Source organism: Tamandua tetradactyla, chromosome 1, assembly GCF_023851605.1.
Source record: "Tamandua tetradactyla isolate mTamTet1 chromosome 1, mTamTet1.pri, whole genome shotgun sequence".
In the NCBI taxonomy this organism is placed as follows: domain Eukaryota; kingdom Metazoa; phylum Chordata; class Mammalia; order Pilosa; family Myrmecophagidae; genus Tamandua; species Tamandua tetradactyla.
In genome coordinates this window covers 23,022,822-23,048,948 of record NC_135327.1, presented here as the reverse complement: position 1 = coordinate 23,048,948, position 26,127 = coordinate 23,022,822, and the positions used below count along the sequence as shown (strand labels likewise).

General features: G+C 42.2%; 1 protein-coding gene across 3 annotated transcripts in view; it reads right to left on the bottom strand.

Moving 5' to 3' along the window:
* Window positions 1–24,374, bottom strand: part of PSMF1 (proteasome inhibitor subunit 1) — a 50,173-nt gene extending 25,799 nt beyond the window's left edge. Inside the window, exons 1-6 of one of the 3 annotated variants that reach the window (XM_077112135.1) lie at window positions 24,191–24,374; window positions 22,167–22,275; window positions 21,807–21,950; window positions 16,046–16,198; window positions 15,523–15,605; window positions 1,677–1,862 (exon numbers count right to left, since the gene is read on the bottom strand). In XM_077112135.1, coding sequence (XP_076968250.1) covers window positions 1,677–1,862; window positions 15,523–15,605; window positions 16,046–16,198; window positions 21,807–21,950; window positions 22,167–22,190 — 590 coding nt within the window. In that variant the 5' untranslated portion in view covers window positions 22,191–22,275; window positions 24,191–24,374. The remainder of the gene's footprint in view (window positions 1–1,676; window positions 1,863–15,522; window positions 15,606–16,045; window positions 16,199–21,806; window positions 21,951–22,166; window positions 22,276–24,190) is intronic. The other 2 variants (XM_077112146.1, XM_077112140.1) reach the window with 2 other exon arrangements.
* Between the last annotated feature and the right edge of the window lie 1,753 nt (window positions 24,375–26,127).

Below are 26,127 nucleotides of genomic sequence, written 5' to 3'. Positions count from 1 at the left end.
AAGATATTCATGGACATACAGAGCCTACATAAATACTGGAGACCAAGGATATTTTATATATGAACATAAAGTATTTTTATACCCTTTTAATGGAATAAAAAAATTCCAGGAATGGTGTAATTGAGGAAATACCATTCACTATTTTGTTCACAATTTTCCTAAGAATAGTTCACCACTTTGGAAAAATCATGTTAGTAATGGCAAAGCAATTACCAGTACTACACACCTATACAGCAAGCTTTTATTACTGTTAAATGTAAGATACTTTCACATACAAATGTAAACATCTGACTACATTCTCTAGTGTAATTCTGCCCAGACACTCATATATTAAAATTCATATTATATCATTATAAATTACTCTTTTTTAAATTTCTTATTTACATTATAGTTAGGACTTTATGCCAATTACTTTTTATCTTATTTTTATTTTGGTATTTTATGCCAATTACTTTTGAAGTCATATTAGGTAAGTTAGGTTATCTATAATTTCTATTTCAAGATAGTACAGGATATTTAACAGAATATTTGTTCTGAAATGGTAGTAGTGGGTCTAAGACAGCTGAAAATTATCTACTTGAGGTCTAAAAATCTCCCCAACTTGATTCCTATCCAGGACTTATTGTTAAATTTTGCCATTATGTTCTGGTTAGCTCATAGCCAGAGCACTGCGCTGAGGTTAAGGCCACAGGACCCCAGTGCCATCTCTGCCTCTTTATTTTTGGCCAGTGACCTTAGGCAGGACATATTACCCATGTTCCCTTCTGTAAAATAAGGAGGTTAGAACAGACAAGATGTTCCAATCTTTTTAAGCACTTTTTATCAATTCTCCTCTCTCTTTCTGGACTTAATATTTTTGGCGTTTTTGCCAACTAGATCTACCAATTATTACTTATAATACTTCAATTGATATCGTTATCTAATCAAAGACATGTAACTGTAAACCAGAACAAAATAACAATGGCTGTTCACATTTTAGTGTTCACTATGTGCCAGGCACTGTTTTACAGTAAATCCTTCCCCCAAATCCCACCAACTCACCATTACTACCATACTGTGGACTCCAAACTGGGAAGTGCTGTCTCAGCTAGAGACTAAGGTCTCCCTAATCCTTGTCACCTTTCTCAGAGAAGAATTATCCAGTCCTACGTGCTGCCATCCTAATCTGCAAAGAATCTGGATGTGACTCACCTATGCCCCATGCAGTTTTGGAAAAGCTCTAAAGTTGTCAGAAATGCCAGGGTGACTATACTGAAAAGAGAAAGGCAGGACAATGGGAATGTATCCCCTCTAGAGAAGTACTTCTGCATCCCTCTGTTTTCCAAAAAAAGCCTGGCCAAGGGCTCTGGACAAAGACCTCTGGAAAAGAATAACTGTGACTCACTTGGACAGCAACCCTGGAGTCCTGCACAAACCCCAGAGGCACTGACCCTAAGGCAGACTCAGGACTCTGTATGGCCTCTAAAAGAGAAGCAAAGCAGCCTTAAGATGCTAGCTGGTTAGCGTGACCTGTAGCAGTGCAAGAACTCACTGTTCCACCTATATCTCAATTTTCTACCTATACACACCAAGATTGACAACTTGGCTGGAGACACAGGGATATCAAGTGGCAGGATGGGGATGGTTGGAATCCCTCTGCAGATGCATGGGCTACCCACTGAGGGGTCTATACTCACCAGGGAGGCTGCCGGATTGTGTGGGGGTGGTGTGGAGGAATCCGGAGTGGGTCTACCTCTCTGGCGGTAGCAGGGGGGAACTCCCGGTGGGGACTGCTCACACTGGTCTTGTCCCGGTGCTCATGGATAGGTGTGATGATTCCAGACACAATACGAGACCGAAGCTCCTCACTATTCTTGTAGGTCCTGTAGGAAGTAGATGAGTTGTCAACTGTTTGCAGCTGGCTGGCAACCCTGTGCACAGTATGGCGACGGCGGCGGCAGTGGTGGCCCTGATAGCTCTTGGTGTTGCGCTTAGCCTGTTTGCAAGGGTGGGAACGGGCCGTCCGGCGGACCTGGGTTGGAGGGGCAACAGCCCAGCGCTGTCTCTGAGGTTTGGGCCTAAACTTCTTAGGCATCTGAGATCCCCCTCCTCATTTACCACCCCATTAGAAAGAGCTGAGGGTATAGGTAACAGGGCTTGGCCTTGGCTACTCCTCTGTACACACCCCACCCCACCCACCCCACCCTCAGTCTCATTGTGTGTTCATCACATGTCATGGGAAGGGTCACGGAAGTCAGAGGCTCTGTGGGTGGATGAACCAGGTTCCAGTCCTGGGAAGTGTGACTCTGGGGGCTCAAGGCTCAGTTCTTTCACTTATTCAGGGGCCCACAGAAGGCTGCCTCTACCATCTACCCCATCCTGCCTGGGCCTCTTTTCTCTGCCTTTGAGAGACAAGCAATGTGAGCTATAGCTGAGATGCTGATGCAGACTGAGATAATAGGGAGTGGGTAGGACTCTAGGGTCCCTAAACAACTGGTATTTTTTAAATGGGCCATATCTTGAGCCATAGAAACAAATAAACAAGTACCACAACCTCACAAATTTTAAAGAAATCAAATAGGATATGAGCTCTGACCTTACGGAATTTAACTGGAACTCAATAGTAGAAAAACAGTAAGAAATCTCTAAATGTGGAAATTAAACAACATACTCCTAAAATAATCCATGGAATAAAGAGGAAATCTTATGAAAATAAAAAAAATACATAGAACTGAGTGAAAATACTATATTAAAATATGTGGGATACAGCTAAAGCAGTGTCTACATTAGAAAAAAGGAGAGATCTCAAATAACTATTGAAATTCCAACCTAAAAGAACCTAGAAAAAGAAGAGCAGATCAAACCCAAGGCAAGCAGAAACAAGGAAACAATAAAAGTATAAGCAGAAGTCAGTGAAATTCAAAACAGGAAAAAAAAATTAATAAATAAAAAAATTAATATTGTTTCAAAAAGTGAATAAAATAAAAGGTCTCTAGCATGACTGACAAACATAAAAATATATATAAATCACAAGTATCAAGAATGAAAAAGGGAAAGTACAAGAGATCTCGTAGCCACTGAAAGGGTAAGGGAACGCTATGAACAACTTTATGCTCATAAAAGCAACAACTTAAGAAGAAACAGTCCAATCAATTCTTCAAAATCTACAAGCTACTACACCAAGTACCACAACTTAGCTGAAATAAAAGAGATCTATAATCTAATAGTCCTGTGAAAGTAACTAAATTCATATTTAAGTAAAAAAAGAAATTTCCAGGACTAGATGTTTCACTGGAGAATTCTAATAATTTAAAGAAAAAGATGGGAGAAAGGGAGAAAGAAAAAGGGAGAGTATTTGTTTGTAAAAATTTAAAAAAAGGGAAAACAAAAACACCCATGATTTTACACAATCACTCCCAGAAATTAGAGGAGGGAATACTTCTCAACTCATTTTACGAGAACAATTGTTTTCCCCCTGCTATCAAAACTAGAAAGACACTACAAAAAAAGAGAAAATTTCAGATTGATTTCTTTCAAGAACTTAAAAAAACAACAAAATATTAGCAAGTTTAAACCAACAATGTATAAAAATTATATACTATAATCACATGTAATTTATTGTAAGGTATATAAGGCTGGTTCAATATTCACAAATCAATCAATGCAATCCACCGTGTCAATACACTAAAAGAGAGAAATCATATGATCACATCAACTAATGCAGAAAAAGCACCTGACAAAATCCAACACCTATTCTGATTAAAAACTCTCAGCAAACTATGTATAGAGGAGAACTTCCTCTCCTTTATACATAAAAAGTAACAACAAAAATCCTACAGTTAATGACATACTTAATGATGAAAGAATGAATACTCTCTCCCTAAGACTGGAGACAAGACAAGGATACTCTTTCTCACCACTCTTATTCAACATAATACTGGAAGTTCGAGGCACTGCAAAAAGGCAAGCAAAAGAAATAAAGGGAAACACTGGAAGAAAGGAACGAAACTGTCCCTGTTTGCAGATGATATGGTTATCTACCTTGAAATTACTAAGGAATCTACAAAAAAATTCCTAGAATACCTTGAATTCAGCAAGGTGATAGACACAAAATGAATGCATAAAAATGAATTGCACTTTAATATACTAACAATGAACATGTGAAAATCAAAATTATAAACAGTATCATTTATATAACCACTCGAAAAAGAAAGAAATACTCAGATATAAACTTATGAAAACATGTACAGGACCTATATGTGAAAAATTACAAAATGATTATGGAAAAAATCAAATAAATGGAGAGGTATGATGTGCCCATGGATTAGAAGACTGAACATAGTATAAAGATGTAAATTATCTCCAAACTGATCTATAGGTTTAATGCAACTCCTATCATAATCCCAGCAAGGCTTTTTTGTAGACAAGCTTACACTAAAATTTATAGAAAAGGCACAGACCCTAGAACAGCTAAAATTATCTTAACAAAGAAGAAAGTGGGGAGGAACTGCTCTACTCAATAATACGACCTACAATGTAGCTATGATCAACAGACTGTGGTATTGGCAGAGGGATAGATACATACTTCAGTGGAACATAACAGAGAACCCAGAAATAGACCCACACAAGTATGGACAACAGATTTTTGACAAAGTTTCAATATCAATTTAGTAAAGGAAGAACAAATGGTCTAGAGTAATTGGCAAACCATTGGCAAAAAAAAAAATTTCAACCTAAATCTCACACATTAAAAAAAACCAACTCAAAATGGATTGCAGACTTAAATGTAAAACATAAGACACTTAGGGAAAAACATAGGAAAGAATCTTTGAGATTGAGGGCTTGACAAAGTTCTTAGACTTGACACCAAAATATGACCCACAAAAGCAAAAACTGGTAAACTAGATTTCATCAAAATTAAAAACTTTTGCTTTGTGAAAGAGCTGCTAGGAGAATGAAAAGATAAGCTTCAAGCTGGGAGAACATATTTGTAAAGCCCATATCCAACAAAGGACTTATACCTAAAATACATAAAGAGCTCTCAAAAACACTATAATAAAAAACATACAATCAACTAGAAAATGGGCAGAAGACATTAACATCATTAGCCCTTAGGGAAATGCAAACTAAAACCACAATGAAATACTACCACACACCTATCAGAATACCTAAAATGAAAAATCGTGACAACACCAAATGCTGGTGAGTATGTAGAGAAACTGGATAACCCATACATTGCTGGTGGGAATATAAAATGATAAGTCCCTCTGTAATTTGGCAGATTCTTATAATTTCTAAATTAATAACTTGTAATTTATAATCTTAAATTTGGCAATTATTTACAAAACTAACCACGCAATTACCATTGGGCATTTATCACAGAGAAACAATAATTATAACCACACAAAAACCTTTACATGAATATTCATAGCTTTACTGTATTATCCAACAAGTGGAAACATGAGAAAGTCAAGAGGATGGGACACTGGGACTCTATTTCCCCCCCAGCCCTTTCCACCAAGGCAACTCCATTTTACCAGTTTAACATGTAGCTTGAAGAAAACGTTCCTGGTTCAAAAACATAACTTCTGCAAGATCTGGAGGATCTAAGGTCCTGTTGCTCATTCATCCCTATAAAGATCAGGTTCCTACTCAGAACACGGAATTTGGGGGATCCTGCTGCTTCCTAGATAAGTGGGATGGAGGAGATAAGTTTAACTCCTTTTTCCTTCCCGTGAGATGAGCTGTATGAAACAGGGTTGGCAGGCCTCTGATCTTCCAGGGCAGGTATTTACCTGTTGAAATCCTGGCCTGATCCAAAAACTGCTAAATCTTGAAGGAGAGGTTCTCAAACAATTTCTAAGCCTTGGCAGAACAACTGCCATTTTAATAGTAGCAAAAAGAAAGCCTGTCATTTTGCCTAAAACAGAAAGAAGGGGCATGACAGAAAGGAAAAATAAAAAACAGTTTTATACCCCACTCCTTAGCAGATTCGTTTGTCCACTTGCCATCTACTAAAGGGGCCAGATGGGGAAGGTGACTAGGACCAGGCAGCACAGCGCTGCAGGCTCTAAGGCAAAGGAGAGAGGGGGGCCTTATAATCAGGGGGCAGAACCATATCCTAGCTCTGAGTCTCAGTTTCCACGGAGATGATTCCTGGGGATCGGAATATGTGTATATGTGTGTGTATGCATGTGTGCTAAGAGATGGGCCCAGTGCTAAGCAGCACTCTGTGTGCTGACATCTCATGTCATTCTCAGAACACTCTGAGGTTGTACTATTGTGTCTCTCATTTCACTGTAATTAAAAAAACAAGAAAACAAACCACCAATTCCCCTCTCCTTCCCTCAAAAAACCCCAACAACAAATGTTTTTGAAAAAGCAAATGGAGACAAAGATACTATCCCCATTTCTCTCAGACTTGCTGAGGGGAATAAATGCTCTTATAAGCAGGAACAGCCTAATACACTGCGGGGGTGCTTCCACAGGTTTGTCAATTTCTCTCCTAGTGGAATCCCAGAATAAAAAAGTCAAGAGACAGCCCACACCCCAAATGTTCTTCCCTTCCCCCTTTCAAGGACATCCTGCTGCTCTCTGTTGCAACACCTAGAAAAGTAGCTATCTGCCAAAATCAGGCCTGGTCTCCCTTCACTCTTCATTCTTTTGTTGACACTTGCAAAACAGACCCAGGCTGTGCTTTCAAATGGAGGCATAAAATACCTACTGAGCTTAAAAGGATGTTTTGACATCAAGTACAGGAAGTCAAAGGTGGCTTCTGGACATTTAAATACCACTTAAATTGGGAAGCAAAGAACTAAGGAACTGGAGTTGACTGTGTGAGAAGGTCAGGCAGAGGAAAGAGCCCTGGAGAGGGGAGGAGAAGAACAGCATTATGGCTGAGGCACAAGGACTGAGGATAGTGGTACAGGATGAGGAAAGGTAGGCACTACAAGGCCTACTTTAAGAACAATAAACATTCACTGAAGGGTTTTAAGCATAGGCTTTAACCATGATCTGATCTACGTTTTAAAAAGACTAATTGCTGTGTAGGAAATCAACTGGAAGGTGGTAAATGGAAGTGGAAGCAGAGAGAACAGTTAGGAGGCTGGTGCTTGTATTGGGGTGGAGGTGAAGGGGAATGTCAAACCTGAGAGACATTTAGGAGGTAGAAGCAATAGGACTTGACAGTGAAATAATATGGAGGTGAGGATGAGCACAACATCAGAGATGATCCAGGTTTCTAATCTGAGCAGCCAGGGGACAGTGGTATCATTTTCTAAGACAGGAATATGGGAAGAAAGGCAGGTTTAAGGGCAAGATCAAGGCCTGAATTTTGGATATCAAGTCTGACATGGATTTGAGACCTCCAAGTGCTGATGCCAAGCAGGGAGTTAGCTCTAGGGCCTAGAATCAGATAAGAAGTCTGGGCTAGAGACATTTTCCAAGTTATTCTAAGAGTTATTCTAAGAGAAGCCACAGGAGTGGGCAAAACAGCCAGGGATAATTGATAAGCAAGACAAAGGCAAATGGCACAGCCCTGCAGTTACTTAGCAAACTAAATATCGAGTTGCCCCATGACCCAGCAATAGTACCACGTGGTGTATACCCAAAAGAGCTGAAAGCAACAACACAGACATCTGCACACTGATGTTCATAACAGCATTATTCACAATCTCCAAAAGATGGAAACAAACCAAAAGCCCATCAACAAACAAGTGGATCAACAAAATGTGGTATATACACATGATGGAATATTATGCAGCAGTAAGACAAAATGATGTCCTGACAAGATGGGTGAGCCTTTAGGATATAATGCTGAGTGAAATTAGCCAGACACAAAAGGATAGATGCTGTATGATTTCACTTTTATGACCAGCATAAAGGTATAATCAGAGGCTTTTAATACAAAATATAGGGGACTCAGAGATATATAAAAGCTAGAGATAGGTGAACTGTTAGCTAATAAGGTTGAATTCCAATGTAAGGGAACAGATAGGAGTGAAGGTGGTTCTCTAGTGGATCTACAAATAATATTATCATATTGAAGATGAACAAGATTGAGAGGGATTGTATAGACCTACATGTACCACTGACTAATGCTAGAAATAGGAATTAGTGCTTATAAAAATTACTTCAAAGATAGGATTCTTGTACAAAGAGTGTTTAAGTCCAGGGTACAAGGGGAAAACTGCTACTGCATGCTATGAGCTTTGTTCAAAAGGAAACCATCAGCACTACCACAGCAACAGCAGAGGTAAATAATGGGAGTAGGGATGAGAATTAAGAGGTTTAGATTTTCTTTTTGGTGAGGGTGTGTTTATTGGTTTGCTTTTTCTCGGGAACAATGAAATTATCTAAAATTGAGAATGTTAATGGACTATGGACTTTGGGCCCTCTACATGATGCCGGATGAATGCAGGTGGCTGAAGGATGCATTGATGAAGAAAAAGATTGGCGAATGACGGTGTATACTTATATAAAGGTTGTGCTGCTACAAAAAGAAACAAAGTTGTGAGGCATGCAACAATGTGAATGAAAAAGTGGGACATGTAGTGAGACAAAATAAGCCAGAAGCAAAAGAACAAGAATGGTATGGTCACCTTTAGAAAATGCTCATAAGAAAACAGGGACCTAGATTGTAAGCTTTTAGAACAGATACATTAAGTCTGGAGTGTGATTATTATTTTTGGATTTTGAGAGGCTGTTTTATATATATAACCTGATATTTAGAGATAAGAATGAAGCCAAACAGGTTGGGGTAAAAGTAATTCAGAACACAGGGGTAATGAAGACAGCATCTATATTTTAGAACCACATGCACTCTTTGAGACCAATGGAAGAAAGGTTTATTTGGTCTGGAACTGAAATTTTCTGTAGTGCATAATCTAATTCAACCTATCTGCTTAGCTGTTTTGAACAACTGAAACACAGGGCACACAGAATAAGAAAGAGGTCCTTTAATCCTATATAGATTATTGTAATGCCTGGATACATCCTAGAGTATATTAAGCAGGCAATCAAAGAGTATTGGCAAAGTCCCCTGAGGGATGGGAGAAAGAATATGGAACTATTAAACCTTACCATCAGGGAATACCCTGATTCTGTATCAAACTTAAGGGCCACTCAAATCAATAGGCCCTGAGGCTTACTCTTGTGAAGCTTATGTAGGTAGCAGAGAAGCTTAGCCTACCTAAGCCTAGCATGCCTAAGAGTTACTTCTGGAGGACCTCTTTTGCTTCTCAGATGTGGCCTCACTTTCTTTAAGCCCAACTCTGCAAGTGATATCATTGCCCTATCCCCTACGTGGGACATGAAATCCAGGGGTGAAAGTCTCCCTGGTAACGTGGGAGATGACTTCCAGGGATGAATCCAGACATGGCACTGTGGGATCAACAATTCCATGCTGACCAAAAGGAGAAAAGTAAGTGAAATATATAAAGTATCAGTGGCAGAGAGAGTTCAAATGGAGTCGGGAGGCTACTCTGGAGGTTGTTCTTACACAAGCTTCAGGTAGACCTTGCTACCTATCATAACCTGCCAACCCCCAAACAGGACCATTCCAGCCAATCCTAAAGAACACCCAGGGCAATATATAAGATTCCACAAGGGTTCCATGCACTAGAGTGACTTTTCAGAAACTTTCCCTGGTTCAGATAAGTCCTGAAATCTAGCCCAGCCTCTCCAGAACATCAGATAGTTCCATCTCCCTACCCCATATTAGTGACAGACCCTTCCTATACGAAAAATTTAGAATGGCCATAACCCTAACACCCCCATAGAGAAGGATGGAAAGATCAAAATGATGGTGGATTTAACAAATGAGTTGATTTCTGAATCATTATACTGATATTTCTTTTAGTCTCCAGTATCTTAGAGCAGCTAGAAAACCTAAAATTGTGGAATTGTAACCCACGTCAAACTCTGAAATATGTTCTACAACTAATTGTGGTGCTGTGCTTTGAAATTTATAGCTTTGTTGTTTATATGTTATTCTTCACAAAAAAAGAAGGAAAAAAAGTTGATTGTGACAATAAAAAAATATTTAAGCCCTCTAGCTTCCTATATTCCGGAGCAGCTAGAAGGAAAAATATGAGAGGATCGTAGGGTAGCCTATGACAAACTCTGGGATATGTTCTATAACTACTTGTTGAAGGGTACTTTGAAAACTATTACTTTTTTATTTCTTTGCTTTGTATACATGTTATACTATAAAATTTAAAAAGTTAAAAAAAAAAAAAAAAGGCAGAGCCCTAATGAGGAATTCCTCATGTAACGGCAGCACAGAAGAGGAGCTTCCAGAATGATGGAGGCAGGTGGTCTGGAGAAGTCTGAAATGGGTGGGGTGAGTTCAAAATGGCTACTGCTGAGACTGGAAATCAAGCTGACTAGAGAAATGCAACTGGGTTTCTGGGCAGTTCTGAGGTTCAGGTAAGATTGGTGACTGTGAATTTATAGTGATGCAGGCTTCCCTGAAAACCTAAGGAGGTCAATGAGGATGGAGGAAAGTCCCTAGAACATAATTAAGCAGAAATAAATGGACCTCGCTATATGTCAACTACATCAGTTAACTGCATTGATAGAAAAAACAAGCATTAATCTAAGTGCCTTGTGAACATAATACTCTGACTATACATCCTCAATGGGACATAATCAAAGGACAAAACTTCTAGAAAAAATGCCATCTGGAACTTCACTTAATAGATCTGTTCTTGGTAGGTACTGAAGTAGCAATTCAAAACTATTTGCATGAGCAATACTAGGGGTAAATAACTGGGTGGGGGAGGGACAAGAGTTAAGGGGAATTTTGGATTTTCTCTTTGGTGAGGGTATGTTTATCTGTTATTTTTCTCTTTGGAGTAATGAAAATTCTCTAAAATTGAGAGTGATGATTATTATACAACTATGTGAAGATACTGTGAGACATGGATTGCTTATTTTGGACATTATGCATGATGCCCAATGGATAGAGGTGGCTGAGGGGTACAATGACTGAGAAACAGAAAGGCGAACTGTGGTGTATACATATGATAGAATATTGTGTGGCTACAGGAAGGAATGAAGTCATGAGGCATGCAAGGAGGTGAGTGAAACTTGAGGACTTTATGTTGTGCAAAATTAGCTAGAAATGAAAGGACATATATTGTATGATCTCTTTTAGAAAATATTTATATGAAAATTCTGGCCTAGGTTGTAAGTTCTTATAGTAGACATTTTATTCCTGAGCTTTAACTGCTATTTCTAGATTCTGAGATGCTATGCCATATATGGCATATTTCCCTGGAACTCTGGGGTACCTGTGTGACACCTAAGACTCAGAGTTGGAGTTCCACAGCTCTGAAAGTCAGCATTGCTACATGCAACAACTGTTAAAGAAACCAAAAAAGAGATCAGGCTTCAATTAGAGATAAGAATGAAGCCAATCTGGTTAGGACTAAGGTAAATCAGAATACAGGGTAAACGATGATAGTGACTGTATTTTAGAACTTCACCTACTGTATGACACCAAAGGAACAGAGCTTTATTTTGTCCAAAACGTAAAGTTTCTGTAGCACACAATCTAATTCAACCTGTCTGCATTGCTCATTTAAACAGCCCAACTACATGGAGCCCAGAATGGGAAGGAGCGCTTGTAATTCTGTATAGATTAATGTAATACCCAGATACATCCCAGAGTATGCTCGGTATATAGTTAAAAAGTATTGGCAGGGGGCAGTGCAAAGATAGCTCCAGGGGGGCAGTGCAAAGATAGCTCCATGGTAAAATTCTTGCCTGTCATGTGGGAAACCCGGGTTCAATTCCCAGAGCCTACATGTTTAAAAAAAAAAACAAAAACAAAAAACAGCAGGGGTGCAAGAGTGGTTCAGTAGTACAGTTTTTGCCTGCCATGCACGCAGGTTCGATTCCTGACCCATGCAATTCTGCACCGCACCCCCCACCCCCCATCCCCCCAAAATTCAACAAATGGTGCTGTAACAATGGGATACTCACATGGAAAAATACTGAAATGTGACCGCCCCCCCCCCCCATACAGCGTACAATAATATTGGCAAAGTCCCTTGAGGACATGGAGAAAGAATATGGAACTATTATACTGTACTTCCTGGGAAACCCTGGATACTCTCTCAAACATTAGGGACTCCCAAGTCAATAGGCTAAGACCTGGATCTTGAGGATTGCTCTGTTTTTTTGGGTGTATGGTCCAGGAATCGAACATGGGTCTCCCACATGGAAGGCAAATATTCTACTACTGAACCACCCGTGCACCCTTTTGAGGCTTGCTCTTATGAAACTTATTTCTGTAGCAGAGAAGCCAAGCCTACCTATAATCATACCTAAAAGTTACGGAGAACCCTTTTTGTTGCTCAGATGTGGTCTCTCTCTCTCTAAACCCAACCCTGCAAGTAAAATCATTACCCTCCCCTCTAAGTGGGTCATGATGTCTAGTGGTATGAGTCTCCCTGGCAACATGGGACTAGATTTCCAGGGATGAGCCTGGTTCTGGCACAGTGGGATTGACAATGCCTTCCTGACCAAAAATAGAAAAAGAAATATAACTAAATAAGGTATCATCGGCTAAGAGAGTTCAAACAGAGTTGAGAGGCTATTCTGGAGGGTACTCTTATACAAGCTTCAGCTAGATATTGCTAATTGCCAAGGTCTGCCAAACTCCAAACAACATCATTCCTGTAACCCTATAGGACACCCAGGGCTCTATGTAAGCTGCTACAAAAGTTGCATGCACTAAGTTTACTTTTCAGAAACCTAAAATCTTCAGATGGTTCCTAGGTCAGATAAGTCCTGGAAACCCAGAGGTGCCAGCCTCTCCAAGTCATTAACCATTTCCATCCCCCTAGCCCATATTGTCAACACCCTGTAAAAGGGAATTTTATAAAGCTTAACAAGTAGCTAATTTTTCCTGCTTAATTTCGCTATTTACATATATTTTAGCTTCTGAAATATCCAGCAAAAGCATTTGTGTCATTTTATATTCATGGCTATGCATTTGGTGTGAGTTAAAAATTATAAAGAAAAGAATTATGGGCCCCATCAGGTTGAAAGTAAACAATCCGAGACTTTCCTAGGGCGGTTATCTGTTTCTCGCCCTTTCCCCCCCCCATGACTCCTTGCGCCTAAATCACTTGTTGTAAAACTGCGGCTATCTGCAACAGCCACTCCCACGACTCATGCTCAAGAAATGCTCGCTGTGAAACTGTTAAAAGTGCTTGTTGTAAAACTGCTCTTATCTGCTTTTTGCAAAACAGCACCTGTGACCCATGCTCGACCCCCACCCCCCCCTCATCTTACCCCTTTTAAAAAGCTTTTGCAAACTTAGGTTCGGGGCTCTCTGTTCCTGCATACTCAGCGAGCCCCACACATATGTGGAAAATAAACCCCTTGCGTGTTGCATGAGAGAACGTCTCTTGGAGTCCTCCTTTGCATGGCAAAATTCTCAAATTCTTACAACCCCTTTTTAACATGAAAAAAGTTAGAATGGGCATAACTCAAATATCCTTAAAGATTGAGAGAAGGATCAGAACAGAAGGAGGAGCTATAACAGAGAAGTTGGGATTTAAGAAATGAGAATGACTACTGAATCATTATATTGATACTTCTTTTTAGTTTCCAGTGTCTTCGAACAGCTAGAAGAAAAACCTGAAATTAGAACTGTAACCCATACCAAACTGTTACATGTACTTTGAAATTTATTGCTTTTTTGCATATGTTATAGTTCACAATAAAAAATTTTAAAAAAATTTGTGTGTATTTTAGGATCAAGCAAATGAGTAAATATATTGATGCTGTTGGAAATCAAGGGTCTCACTACAGGAAAAGGAAGATAGAAGAAGAATTCAGTGGTGTTAGATGAGAATTAGGGACATCAGCAGGAACTCATGATTTAAGAAAAAACACTTCCCAGCTCTATCGAAAGCACCTAGATGCAATGAATGCCTGAGCGTTAATGACCACACCCAGAGCCCAGACAGCAGTTTCTAAATACATTCCCCACTAACAGAAATCACGGCTCCGTAGAGAAATGGCTGATCCAGCGCTGGAGTAAAGAAAGTACAAGATGATCCTAGAATATATTTTGTTGTGCCAGATAGTAAGATAATGCTCAAACAATGACAGGGACATGTTAAAAGGGCACGGGAGCCAGCTTGAAGGGGCTCCTACAAGCTAACTCTGGGACAGTTTGAGCATTCAAAGACTGACAGGAATGGATTATAACATTAAATAAAAAAGAATCTACAAAAAGTCCATAATGATACATTTTTAAAGTAATAAAGGTGACAATAAAAACTTTTTTTACCAAATGTAACTAATAAATGTAAATAGAATGATTAAATAGGAAATTACTATTTTATACCATTACAATAATAACTGATTCCAGCAAGAATTGTAAAACCACTGGGCGAAAGACTTGTAGGAAACAAATATTCACATAGTCTCCAAATATAATCCCACAGATTACTTATCAAAACACAAAAAATAGGTGTTTTTACTACTGAGAAATCTGAGAGTCATTTTCTCAAGTAGGTGATTAAATTTAACAACATCACTCCTAAGACAGACAGACACCACGTGCCTGATGTGGGGCACTCAGAAGGACACAGTGTCAGCTATGTATTGATTTTGTCAAAAATGTTCAACCTGAATCAAATTATGAGGAAACAATCTGAACATTCTGCAACACAGAATGGAGTTCTGGAGTCTCCAAAATATTAATACCATGAAAACAACAAAACAAAACAAAAGGCTAGGGAACTGTTCTAGATTAAAGGGAACTGAAGAGACTTGAATATAAATATAATATGTGATCTTTGGATGGATAAGGAAAAAAAAATCCTAAAACCAAAAACCAAACAACCAGCTACAAAGGACATTGCTGGGACACTGCAGAACTTTATATTTGATTCTATATTAAATGATATTATCATATTAATGCCAAACTTCCTGAGTGTGATCATTCTATCAGGGTTATGTAGGAGGATGCTCTAATAAGAACAGAGATACAGGCTGAAATATTTAAGGGTATAGGTTCATAAAGTCTGCAACTAATTCTCAAATGGTTCAAGAACAAAAAAGCACATAAAAAGATTAAGTAAATGTGGCAAAAATGCTAAAAACTGGTAACGTAGGTGTTCACTGTGCTATTCCTGCAATTCATCTTTTCTGTGGGACTGCAACTTTCAAAATAAAAAGTTGGGGGTGGGGTGGGGATCTGATTAGGCAAGCTTCCTCCCAGGAGTGTACCCTGCCTGGACCTGCTCACCTGGCCCATCTCTACTCTGAATCCACAGCAGTGCTTTGTGGACTCTTGTTTGCATAATTTTATTTCATGTGCCCTTTCCTTTGTGAGTCTTCTCTTCAAATAAATTAAAAACTGAAAAATAAAAAAAAACTGAGAAAAGGCTGTGCCCAGCAATGAAAGAGGCTTCTGTCAGCCTTTCTCAACTCACTGGACACCTCCCCCGAATTCCTTGTATCCTACCATTGGTTCTCTCTTCTTTTTCCCTGGGAAAAGTCATAATTTGGAAGTACCTGTGGTAGTCATGCAGATTTTCTGCATCAACATAATCCTCCAAGTTCAGGGTCAAGTCTGTCACTAGCTGTGAGCCACATTCCTAGAAAAATGAAAACAAATAAGAGAGTGGGGACATTTCTGGGCTAACAGGTAGAAGTGAGGAAGTAGAGGGGAGAGCAATAATTAAACATTTAACCTAAAGAAATACTCACATATGTGCAGACACAATACAGACACAAACAAGGACTGTTTGTAATATAGGAAATGGCCTTCCAATGCTTGGGGACTTCGCTCTAAGACAAGGTCCAGAAAACATACTTCCCAGGCTCTTGGGCAGCCTGGGAATAGGCATATAATTGTGGTACAAAGAGCTTTTCTGCCCTAGGGTTTTCACCTCAGGATAAAGTGCCAGAAGTGGGATCACTGGGTAAAGTCTCCGTGAACATTTGATGCTCTTGATCCATACTGTTAAATGTCTTTCAAAGGCATCCCCCCAATGTCCACCCCCATCGGCGGACCCCTGCATTTCCAGAGACTCACCAGCACATTGATGATCATGCTGTTCTCTACAGTGATGGCCTTCACAAGGAGCCTCTTTGACTCATCCTTCGACTCATACCGGAGGATGTAGAGGTCCTTATCGTTGTTCCACCCGGCTGGCAGCAGTTCTGATTTCTTATCATTGGGATGAGGCTGAGAAGACATCCAGGGTGAAAGAGGAAGTTCATGACTTCAGAACAGAGTTTAAAAGGACCTTAGAGATAATCTAATCCCAAAACTCCCTCATTTCACAGATGGAGGTCAAGAGATTAACTTGTCCCAGGTCACACAGCAAATTAGACGTCTGGGATCTGGGTCTCTGGACACCTGGTCTAGTCTTTCTCCTTCATATCTGACCTAGCACTGGAAACTTTCAAGAATCTGCAGCCTTGATTTTATAATCAATCATCTCCTTTCTGTTCCCTGTCAAGAACAAGGCAAATCATCTTAAGGGACACTGAAATTCTAGGGCTGTATTTTTCAAAGTCTGGACACTGGGCCATCTACAATAGGATCACTTGAGTGTTTATTAAAAATACAGAATCTGATGTTCTAGTTTGCTACCTGCCAGAATGCAATATGCCAGGAACAGAATGGCTTTTAAAAAGGGGAATTTAATAAGTTGCTAGTTTACAGTTCTAAGGTCGAGAAAATGTTCCAATTATAACAAGTCTATAGAAATGTCCAATCTAAGGCATCCAGGGAAAGATGCCCTGGTTCAAGAAGGCTTATAAAGTTCAGGATTTCTCTCTCAAGTGAGAAGGCACATGGTGAACATAGTCAGTGTTTCTCTCTCATCTGGAAGGGCACATGGCGAACACGACATCATCTGCTAGCTTCTTCTCCTGGCTTCCTGTTTCATGAAGCTCCCCGGGAGGCATTTTCCTTCTTCATCTCCAAAGATTGTTGACTTGTGGACTCTGCTTCTTGTGGCTACATCGTTCTGCTCTGCTCTCTCTGAATCACTCATTTTCCAAAATGTTTCCTCTTTTATTGGACTTCAGAAACTAATCAAGACCCGCCCAAATGGGTGGAGACATATTGTTACCTAATCCAGCCTAACAACCACTCTTGATTAAATCACATCTCCAGGGAGATGATCTAATTACAGTTTCAAGCATTCAAGTATTGAATAGGGATTATTCTGCCTTTATGAAATGGGATTTTGATTAAAACATGGCTTTTCTAGGGGATATTTACCCTTTCAAACCAGCATAGACATCTACCCAACTGACTGCAGTTTAATAAAAATTAAAAACAATTACCATACAGATACAAACTATAGCATAAGCACAAGATAAAAATAATTATAAAATGGACAGCTGTGTATCTACTAACAGCTTAAGAAACAGAACATCACCAATTCTGCGAGAGCCCAGTATAGCATGCCTCAGTGAATCTCCTTCCATCCCCCTCAGGGGTAACCATTATTCTGTATTTTTAAAAATTTCCTTACTTTTCCTTACAGTTGTACATATGCAACCTTAAAAATATATTGTTTCTGTTGTTTTTGAATTGGACATAAATGGTTGCCTTTTTTCATTTGAAGTTTTTGAGATTCATCTATGTCAATTCATTTAACTATAATTCATTCACATTCACAGCTCTTTACAGTTTCTTTGCATGAATATACTGAAAAGTATATATTCACTTGTTGATGGATATTTAGGGAGTTTTTCTATTTTTCTATTAAAAACACTGCTGCCAAGAGCATCCTTTATATGCATCTCCTTATACAAGTATATTACTTTCTCTAGGGCATGCTTGAGAAAAGAGCTGTTAATAAAGATAAAGTTCAATTCTTTTACAAAGAGGTACTAATTTACATACTTCCCAGCAATGTACAAGAGTTCTTACTGCTATATACCCTCAGCTCTATTGCTATTGTTCAAATATTCCATTTTTGCCATCCTAGTGGGTATAAAATGCATCTTACTCTGAGCTGTGTTTCTTTCTTTCTGTTCTTATTAAATAATCATTGGGTTTTTCCTTTACACACTAAAGTTTGAGCAACAGTTCTAGGGTGAAAAAAACAAATGTGAAAACTAATATAGTGATTTCCAGGTGGGGAAAGATTTCTTCAACAAGACCCACAAAAGAAATATATGATGCCTTTGACAATGTTCACAATTTAAAGCTTCTGACCAAAAACAGACACGATAGACCAAGTTAGTAGGTGAGCCAAAGGCTAGGAAGAAATATTTGTCATGGTTGCAAATGAAAAGAATTAATATCCAGTATATAAAGACAATACCTAGAAAATGAACAATAAAAAATTGTGAACCAACTTGAAAAACTGACAAAAGATGAGTGACTAAACTATTGTATAACAGAATGTACAACTTTACTGGCAATCAGAGAAGTGTACATAAAAATGAGATACCAGCTTATCCCCTTCAGAGTCTATTTTTTTCAGTCTCTATTTTTTTGCCAGGTGCTTGCATGGGTATAGGGACAACAGGAACCACCAGGCACTGGAGGTCCTTGGAGAGCAATGTGGCAGTATTTAGTGCAATTAATGAGCCAACCCCCATGACCCAACAATCCTCACTCCTGAAGAAACCCTTGCACAGGGGACACACAGCAAGGGATTTCATCACGTTGTTAGGGACTGATGAAGTAGAAGTAAAATGCAAACTAGGCTTACAGCGGAATACAAGATAGCAGTCTGAAAGAACAAGCTAGATCTGTAGCATTATAGATAAAAGATATAATTTAAAGAAAAATCTAGAAAAAGTGAGGTTTAAAGCCCTGCCCACTTATGTAAAAAATTTTTACAACCCACGGAAAATACCTTTCTTTTTCATGGACACACATTTATAGAGTTACACGTGGAGTAGGCAGACAGGGAGGACCTGCATCTACGAGTGGGTGCTCACAGCAGAAGGGAAATGGGACCTGAGATAAGGTTAAAGATCCAGCAAAGAAAGAGACTACCTAGACCAAGGATAATGGGAGACCTCAAACTGAGAACTGTCAGCTTTTCCTCTGCGGGCACCCCTGGTGCTCAGGAGTCCACTTGAGGGAAGCGGTTCCAAACAAACTTCAGGATGGCGAAACTGGCATAATTAAAAATCTGGCTAAATGACAAGGAAACTCACAGGCCTGAAATGGAGAAATAAGGAGAGTGACCTGCCTGAAGTGGAGAAACAAAAGTGAAACTTAAAAATCACTGAACTGAGAAAGAGAAAATACTGCTCCCTGGCCTCCTTTCCCAACACAGAGTACATTTCCTGAAACATGGTTTGAGATTTACATGGTTTGACATTTACAAATCTCATGATTTGAGATTTACATCAGAATCCAGGATTTTGGTAACATGCTTTGTCTTTGTTCTTTTCAATAAAAAGGTGAAGGTCTTTTAATTTCTATTATATCTTCCCATGTTCAGCATTCGATTCACCAGAATTCTCTCTTGGAAAGTAGAAATTTGGTCTGCTTACCATTCCATTACCTCCAGGGTCAGAGGGAATCCTGAGGCCGGGCAAGGCTAATGCCTCTTACTGTAGTGGGACTAAGGTTCCCTGGCCCAAGGGCCCTGACACAGGGAAAACAGAGGCGGGACTAAGAGGAACTGCCCCTGGTGATAACAGGCCAAACATGACACTCAGCTACTTCTATGCCCTGATATCAAATCTCAGGCCTTCCAGAATGCGACAGTTGGACAGTAGCCAAAGTGCACGGTCTTGTCTTTAACTCCCTCACAAGCAAAAATCTACGGCCTGAGAGAGAGGGGCTGAGAACTGCGCAAGGTCACAGCAAGTCAGGGCCAGAGCTGGGTTTGGAATTCAGAGCTCCTGGCTGCCCAAGTTATGACAGGAGAACAATTAATCCCAGCCAGGTCCACCAGACTGGCCCAAAGAGAGTAAGGTAGTTGTTCCCTTATGCAAAATTCTGGGGATAGAAGACTGGCAAGGAGGAAGGAAGCTGAGAGCTAAGGGGAAGCTCCAAGAACAGGACTTAAGTCTTCTTTCCCCAATCCCACTGCCCCATGCACTGAGTATATATATGTCCAGGATAAAGTTAAAATGAAATGACTGGGGCAAGCTAAAGATTAGAAAGATGGAGCGGAGCTAGTGAGGAGACACAAGATTTCTGTTGGGGGACTATGCACAGGGAGGGGGAGCTTGGCATTTGTGAGAGAGAGCCCGGTCTCTATCTGGTCCCAAGGTCTGAAATGTTGAAAGGCAGGTTAGGTGGATCAAAGTTCAGAGCGAACAGAAAGAAAGGGATGGATGCACTTGGGGGGTGGATGTGGTTCCTGCTTCTGGGTGTATATGTGCTGGTCCTTCTTTTCCTGCCTCATCTCCAGTTCCAGAACCCATGTGAGGGATATGAAATATGTCTGTGTGAGCCTGGAGGTGGGGGGCGGGGGATGCTGAGTATATATCTGGGGTCCTGGTGAGATAGTTGAGGTCTGAAAGGAACATAGCTAGAAATCCATGTCAGTTCTTGTGTTCGAATTCCTGCCAATGGGGGACAAAGTGTGACAGGGATGTGGTCTTGATCCCAGGTTGTAGGTGACAGAGGAATGGGGACAGTGGGGACAGGGCTGACGCTAAGTGCTCAGGATGTGTAAAATGTGTTTGTGTGTGGAGGGCATCCCTAAAGCTCTGTGTCCAGAGAGGAAAATTAAGACTCGGGATGTGTATCTGAGAAGCTAAAAAAGGGATAGGGGTTTGAGAAACGAAGCAGTTAGAAATAAGAAAGTTAAAGCCTCACTGCAAGGCACAGGGGAGGGGATGGTCTACTCCCCAGAACTAATCTTGCTTCTGAGAGTGGGAGGTGGGTAAGAGTGAGGGGCAGCACTCGAGTGTGGCTCGAGTATGTTTTCTCAATTGAGTATGTTTTCTCAATTGAGTATGTTTTCTCAATTGAAATAGATGGAAAAAGAAGGGACAGTGCGGGAGCCAGGCCCAATTATTCCAGAAAGCTATTGTGTGGGACGGTGTGGAAAGTTATGGTCACATGGAAAGGACAGAGAGGATGGGAGAAAGACAGATCAAAGAATTAGTGAGGCAGACTGTTAGGGGATAGCAACAAAGGCCCCCAGCTGTGAAGGGCAGGGCCTGGGGATAGGAAAGGGGATGGCCCTGTAGGGAAAAGTGTGGTGGAGGAAAACTTACCCAGACCCCTCACACCCAGGGTGTATGTGTTTATGGGGGTGAGGGTGAGCGTGGGGGAAGGGATGTTGCTTCCCAGAGCCAGAGTTGGGGATGAAGGTTGTGAGTGGGCTGCGCCAGGCCCTCCAGTGAAGGGTGAAGGGTGTGTGAGCTCCCTGAGCTGGAGGTGAGTGGATAAAACTCCTCCCCATACCCGTGCCTGGACTGAGATGTCTGTTGGAAACTCAAGTCCAGTATGAGGGCTTCTGTGTACAGGGCTCGCCCTCCCCACCCGTCCAGGATATGTAGTAAGGAGTTGAGAGGGGTTCAGGTAGAAGAGACGTGCTCATGGGAACTACACCCGAAGTCTCGGTGCCAGGGCCACGGAATCTTGGAGTGAGGGGTTGAAAGACCGAACTGAAGGGAGCTTCTGCCCTTGAGTTAACAAATAATACTGTGCCAGCTGTGTTGTAAATGTCACTGGGCTGGGACAGTTGAACATGTCCCGCCTGCAGGCTATTTCAAAAGTGTCACGAGCCCCAGGCCCCGGACTTGGAGAGGGAGGTGTCAGGCGCTCTGATTCCGGCCTCCGGTCCTCCGGGTTTGGGCAGAAGAGGGCCTCCCCTCCGCCCTGGCCCCGGGGCGCCTCCGCGGCCTACCTGGTCGCCGACCCCCAGGCCGTAGTAGCCGTGCGTCACCACCTCCCAGTGCAGGAAGCAGATGATCGCGTCCTGCGCGCAGGTGATGGCCGGCGCCACCGACGCGAACAGCACCTCCAATCCCGCCATGGGCGACGGCGGCTTCTGCGGGCGGGAGAAGGAAGAGCAAGAACGCTGTAAGCCACCGCGGCCCTCTGAGAAGTGACAGCGCAGCTTGGCCCCTCGGCTCGTCCCGGCCCCGCCTCCCCGGCGCAGCCCCCGGAAGTAGCTGCGAGTGCCGGCGCAACAGTGTGCGCGCCCGGCTGGGAACTGGAGCGCGACGATTAAGGTTCCGCCCGAGAGCAACCGGCCGGCGCGGACCTGGGTGGCTGGAGGCGCGGCCATTCCAAGCTGGAATCCCCTTCTCCAGGCCTCAGGATCCTTGCACTGAGCCACAGACTTCCTGTCCTCAAGATGGGGTAGGCATATGCTAGGTAGGGGAAGAGGTTAGGAGATATGGCTTAAATATATTCATAATAATAATTGACACTTGGGCAGTGCCCAATTGCTTGCCACGCGCCACAATTATTCTAAATGTCCTACTTGTATTCATTTATTTAATCTTTACAACTAATGATAGCCCCATTTTATAGATGAGAAAATTGGGGCACAGAGAGGTAATCTGGTCAAAGTGACACAGCCAGTCATTGAGGGGCAGCGATGGTACTAGAACCCAGTAGGTGCTTATTGTATGCTAGATCCTGTGCCAAAAATCTTTACTTCATCCTCTTAACAAATGTACGAGTTTTGTTCCATATTGTCCCCATTTTGCAGACGACAAAAACAGCTCAGAGTTGAAGCTACATGCCCAAGGGGACACAGCTGCTCTCCTCAGAGCTGGAGCCTCCAAACTTCAAATCATTTATTTTGTGGTATTTAACAGTTCAAATTTTCTTAACAATTTTCTTAAAATCCACTCACTGTTTTTACTTAAATAAATTTAGTTTCTCTGTCCCAATCAGTCTTCTGCTGTAAAATGCCAGCATCTCTCACTTGGATGACTTAGATTATCAGCATCTGCTCTGGCCCGTTCCCTCCCTGTTCCCTCATGTCTGTTCTCTACTTTGCAGCCAAAGAGAGTGTTAGAAGATAAGTCAGGCCACAGGCCTCCTCTGCTCAAGACCAGGGCTCCCATCACACTCAAAGGAAAGATCAAGTCCTCCCATGGTCTGCAGGGACCTGCCATGGTCTTCTCTCAGCCCTGTATTTCTCAGACCTCATCTCTTCCCACTGTCCCCTCATCCTCTGTACTCCTGGCTGCAATTAACTTGGCTCTCTTCCTTCTGTCACACTCACATCTGATCCAACAGCAAAGCTGGTCGGCTCTAGCCTCAAAGTATGGTCTAAATCTGACCACTGCCTCCTCCCGGTCTGATCTGCCAGCATCACAGGATTGGCCAATCGCCTGGCTTCCTACCAGCTTCCCTCTTCTTCATGTTCTGTTCTCCAAGCCTTTGCATATGAGCTCTTCTCTCTGTAGAATGCTCTTTCCCCAAACATCAGCATGGTTTGCTGCCTCATATCGAGCAGCTCCTTCCCTCACCTCCTACCAGCCTCAGAAAAGGTCTTTTCTGCCTACCACATAGAAAATAACCCCCTTTTGCCTGCGCATGGGTAGGTTCCCACCAACTCCTCCAGCACCCAGCCCCTTGGTATGCCAGTACTTCGCACACAAGTAGTCATATAGAGTGCACCTCCCAGGACTCGGTTCTCTGTTATACACCAGCCTCCTTGTCTCATCTGGGTTCTCCCAGAAGCTGATGCTGAGACAGGGGTGTGAGTACATGTGGTTTATTTAGGAGCCGATTCCAGGAAATACCAATGGGGGAGCAGGGAAGCCTGGCAGGGGAGGGAAGGCAGCCAAGAGAGGGTGTGTGCCTAAACCCCTTGCCTCCATGGGCATGGGTACAGCACACAGCTCAGAGTTTTCTCACCTAAGGGCGAGGGAACTGGGGTCTTTTTTTCACTCATCCCCTGTCTGCTACAGGTGCAGGGCTGTCCCTGGGGACATGTGGAGCTGCACAGTTCGCGGGAAGCAACTGCTGGTTCTTGGGGTGACTGCTGAGGGGTGAGTGGGGCGCGGCAGCATCTGTTGTGCCTGCTCTCAGGGTGAGCCATGCCCTCGTCAGGTGTGTGACCCGTGGCCAGCACAGAGCAGGCACGGGCATCTGTGTCCTGAGAGAACAAGGTGAGTTTTGCTCCCACACTGGGCTGTGAGTCCACCTGAGCACCGGGCCCCTGTTCAGCCCTCCCTGGGCCCTGCGGTCTTCAATGGGTGGGAGGATTCTTCAGGGACAAAGGTTGGGACCTGCCCCTGGCCCATCCAGCCCTTTCTGTGCACTTACCTACATCAGCAACAGTCTCAGTCTGCCCGGGGAGGCCTGGAGTGGCTGGGAATGGGAGCAGGTGGAAGGCACCTGCCCTGCTGGGCCCCCCTATTTGGGCAGCGCAGAGGCCATGTCTGAGACGGGAGCCCAGATGATGGAAGGAACTTGGGGGGTGGGGCGACAGCCACCAGTTCCAGGTTGCCGAGTAACAGCAATGTGGGGATTCCAACCTGTCTCCCTGGAAACAGTAAAGAGGAGAGCTGGGGAGCAGGGCCCAGAATGTGCTGAGGTGGGCCTCCTTCCTCTCCTATCAGCCTGACCCCCTCACCTCTTCCAGGGAGCCCTCGGGACTGATCCTGTTCTTTGCTAATCACCAAATGGCTAAACTGGTACTGTCAAGACACGTATTTGACACTTGGAGCAGATAACTTTTTAACACTCCCTCCTCTAGATGACGATTATTTCAATAAAAATCACATGATAATCAGGAAAAATTGTTATTCTCCTGATTCATTATTTTTCTTCTCTATTTTTAAAATTACAGCTATAAATTATATACGTAAAGCCTTCCCTCTTTAATGCATAGCTCTCTTGAGTTTTAACAAATGCAAAAATTCATGTAACCACCATGCCCTCTAGATAGTTCCAGAAGGAAGAGATTTTTTTTTTAATAATCTTTACTGAAGTATAATTTATAAACAATACTATGCCCCCATTTTAACTGTACAATTTGGTGAGTTTTGACAAATGATAAACCTGGGACCTCATCATGACAATCAAAATAAAGAACATTTCCATCGCTCTGAAAGTGTCCTCAGGTCCCTTTGCAGTCGATCTCTCTGACATGTGGCCCAGGCCACCACTGATCTGCTTTCTGTCTCTATCAGTTAATTTTGCCCCTCTTAGGATTTCATACAGATGAGATGTGTATGTCAGTTGGGGGCCTCGTGAAGCAGAGGCCCAGATGAAGTTAGCAGTGCTACACTGATCGGGTCTTAGGCTTGTGAATGTAAAAGGGGAGACAGAGCAGGAGCAGACAGGGAGAAGCTTCACTGCAGCGTGCAGGCTGACACCTCTGAAAGCAGAGCTGGGGGGGGGGGGGCGGTGGTTCTTAGTTTGCCAGGGTTACTGTAACAAAGTGACACATACTGGTTGACTTCAGTAACAAGAATTTCTTGTTTCCTAGTTTTGGAGGCTAAAAGTCCAAAGTCAAGGCATTGGCAGTCATGTTTTTTTTCTCTAGAGTCATCAGCATTCTGGCGGTGACTTGCCGGCAATCACAGTGCAGTCTCTGCCTCTGTCACATGGCCGTCTCTCTCCTCCTCCTCCTTCCTGTGTCCACACGTCCTCTGCTTTTGAGGACTCCAGTCATACCGGATTAAGGCCCACGCAGATTCTGTTTGGCCTCACCTTAACCAACAGCATCATCAAAGATCGTGTTTACAAATGAGCTCACATCCACGGGACCAGAGCTGGGACCTGAACGTATCTGTGGGGGGACATGATTCAATCTGCAACAAGGGGGAAGGAACCTCAGACTTTGGTGCATTTCTGAGAGTCTCAGCCTGCCCAGGGAGTAGAAAACTCCAGTGCAAAGATTTCCCACAGAGTTCCAAGATTTCCCCTTTTATCGCAAAGCTGCTGCAACCTAAGGCTGTTAGCTAGCTGCGCTTCTCAAACCTGATGGGCAATTTCTTTAATGAAGGGAGTCGCAAGGCACCCCTCCATGATTGACACGTGTTCTTTTGTAGCTGGCTCTTTTCATCAGTGTGCCTGAGAGTCATCGGCTGTTGTGTGCATCAGAATCTTCCTTTTTATTTCTGAGTAATATTTCATTGTGCACATGCACCACAGTTTATCTGTCCCCTACTGATGGACATTTAGATTGTTTCTAATTTGGGGTTATTATGAATAAAGCTGCTATAAACAGGCATGCACCGGTCTTGGTGTGGTCA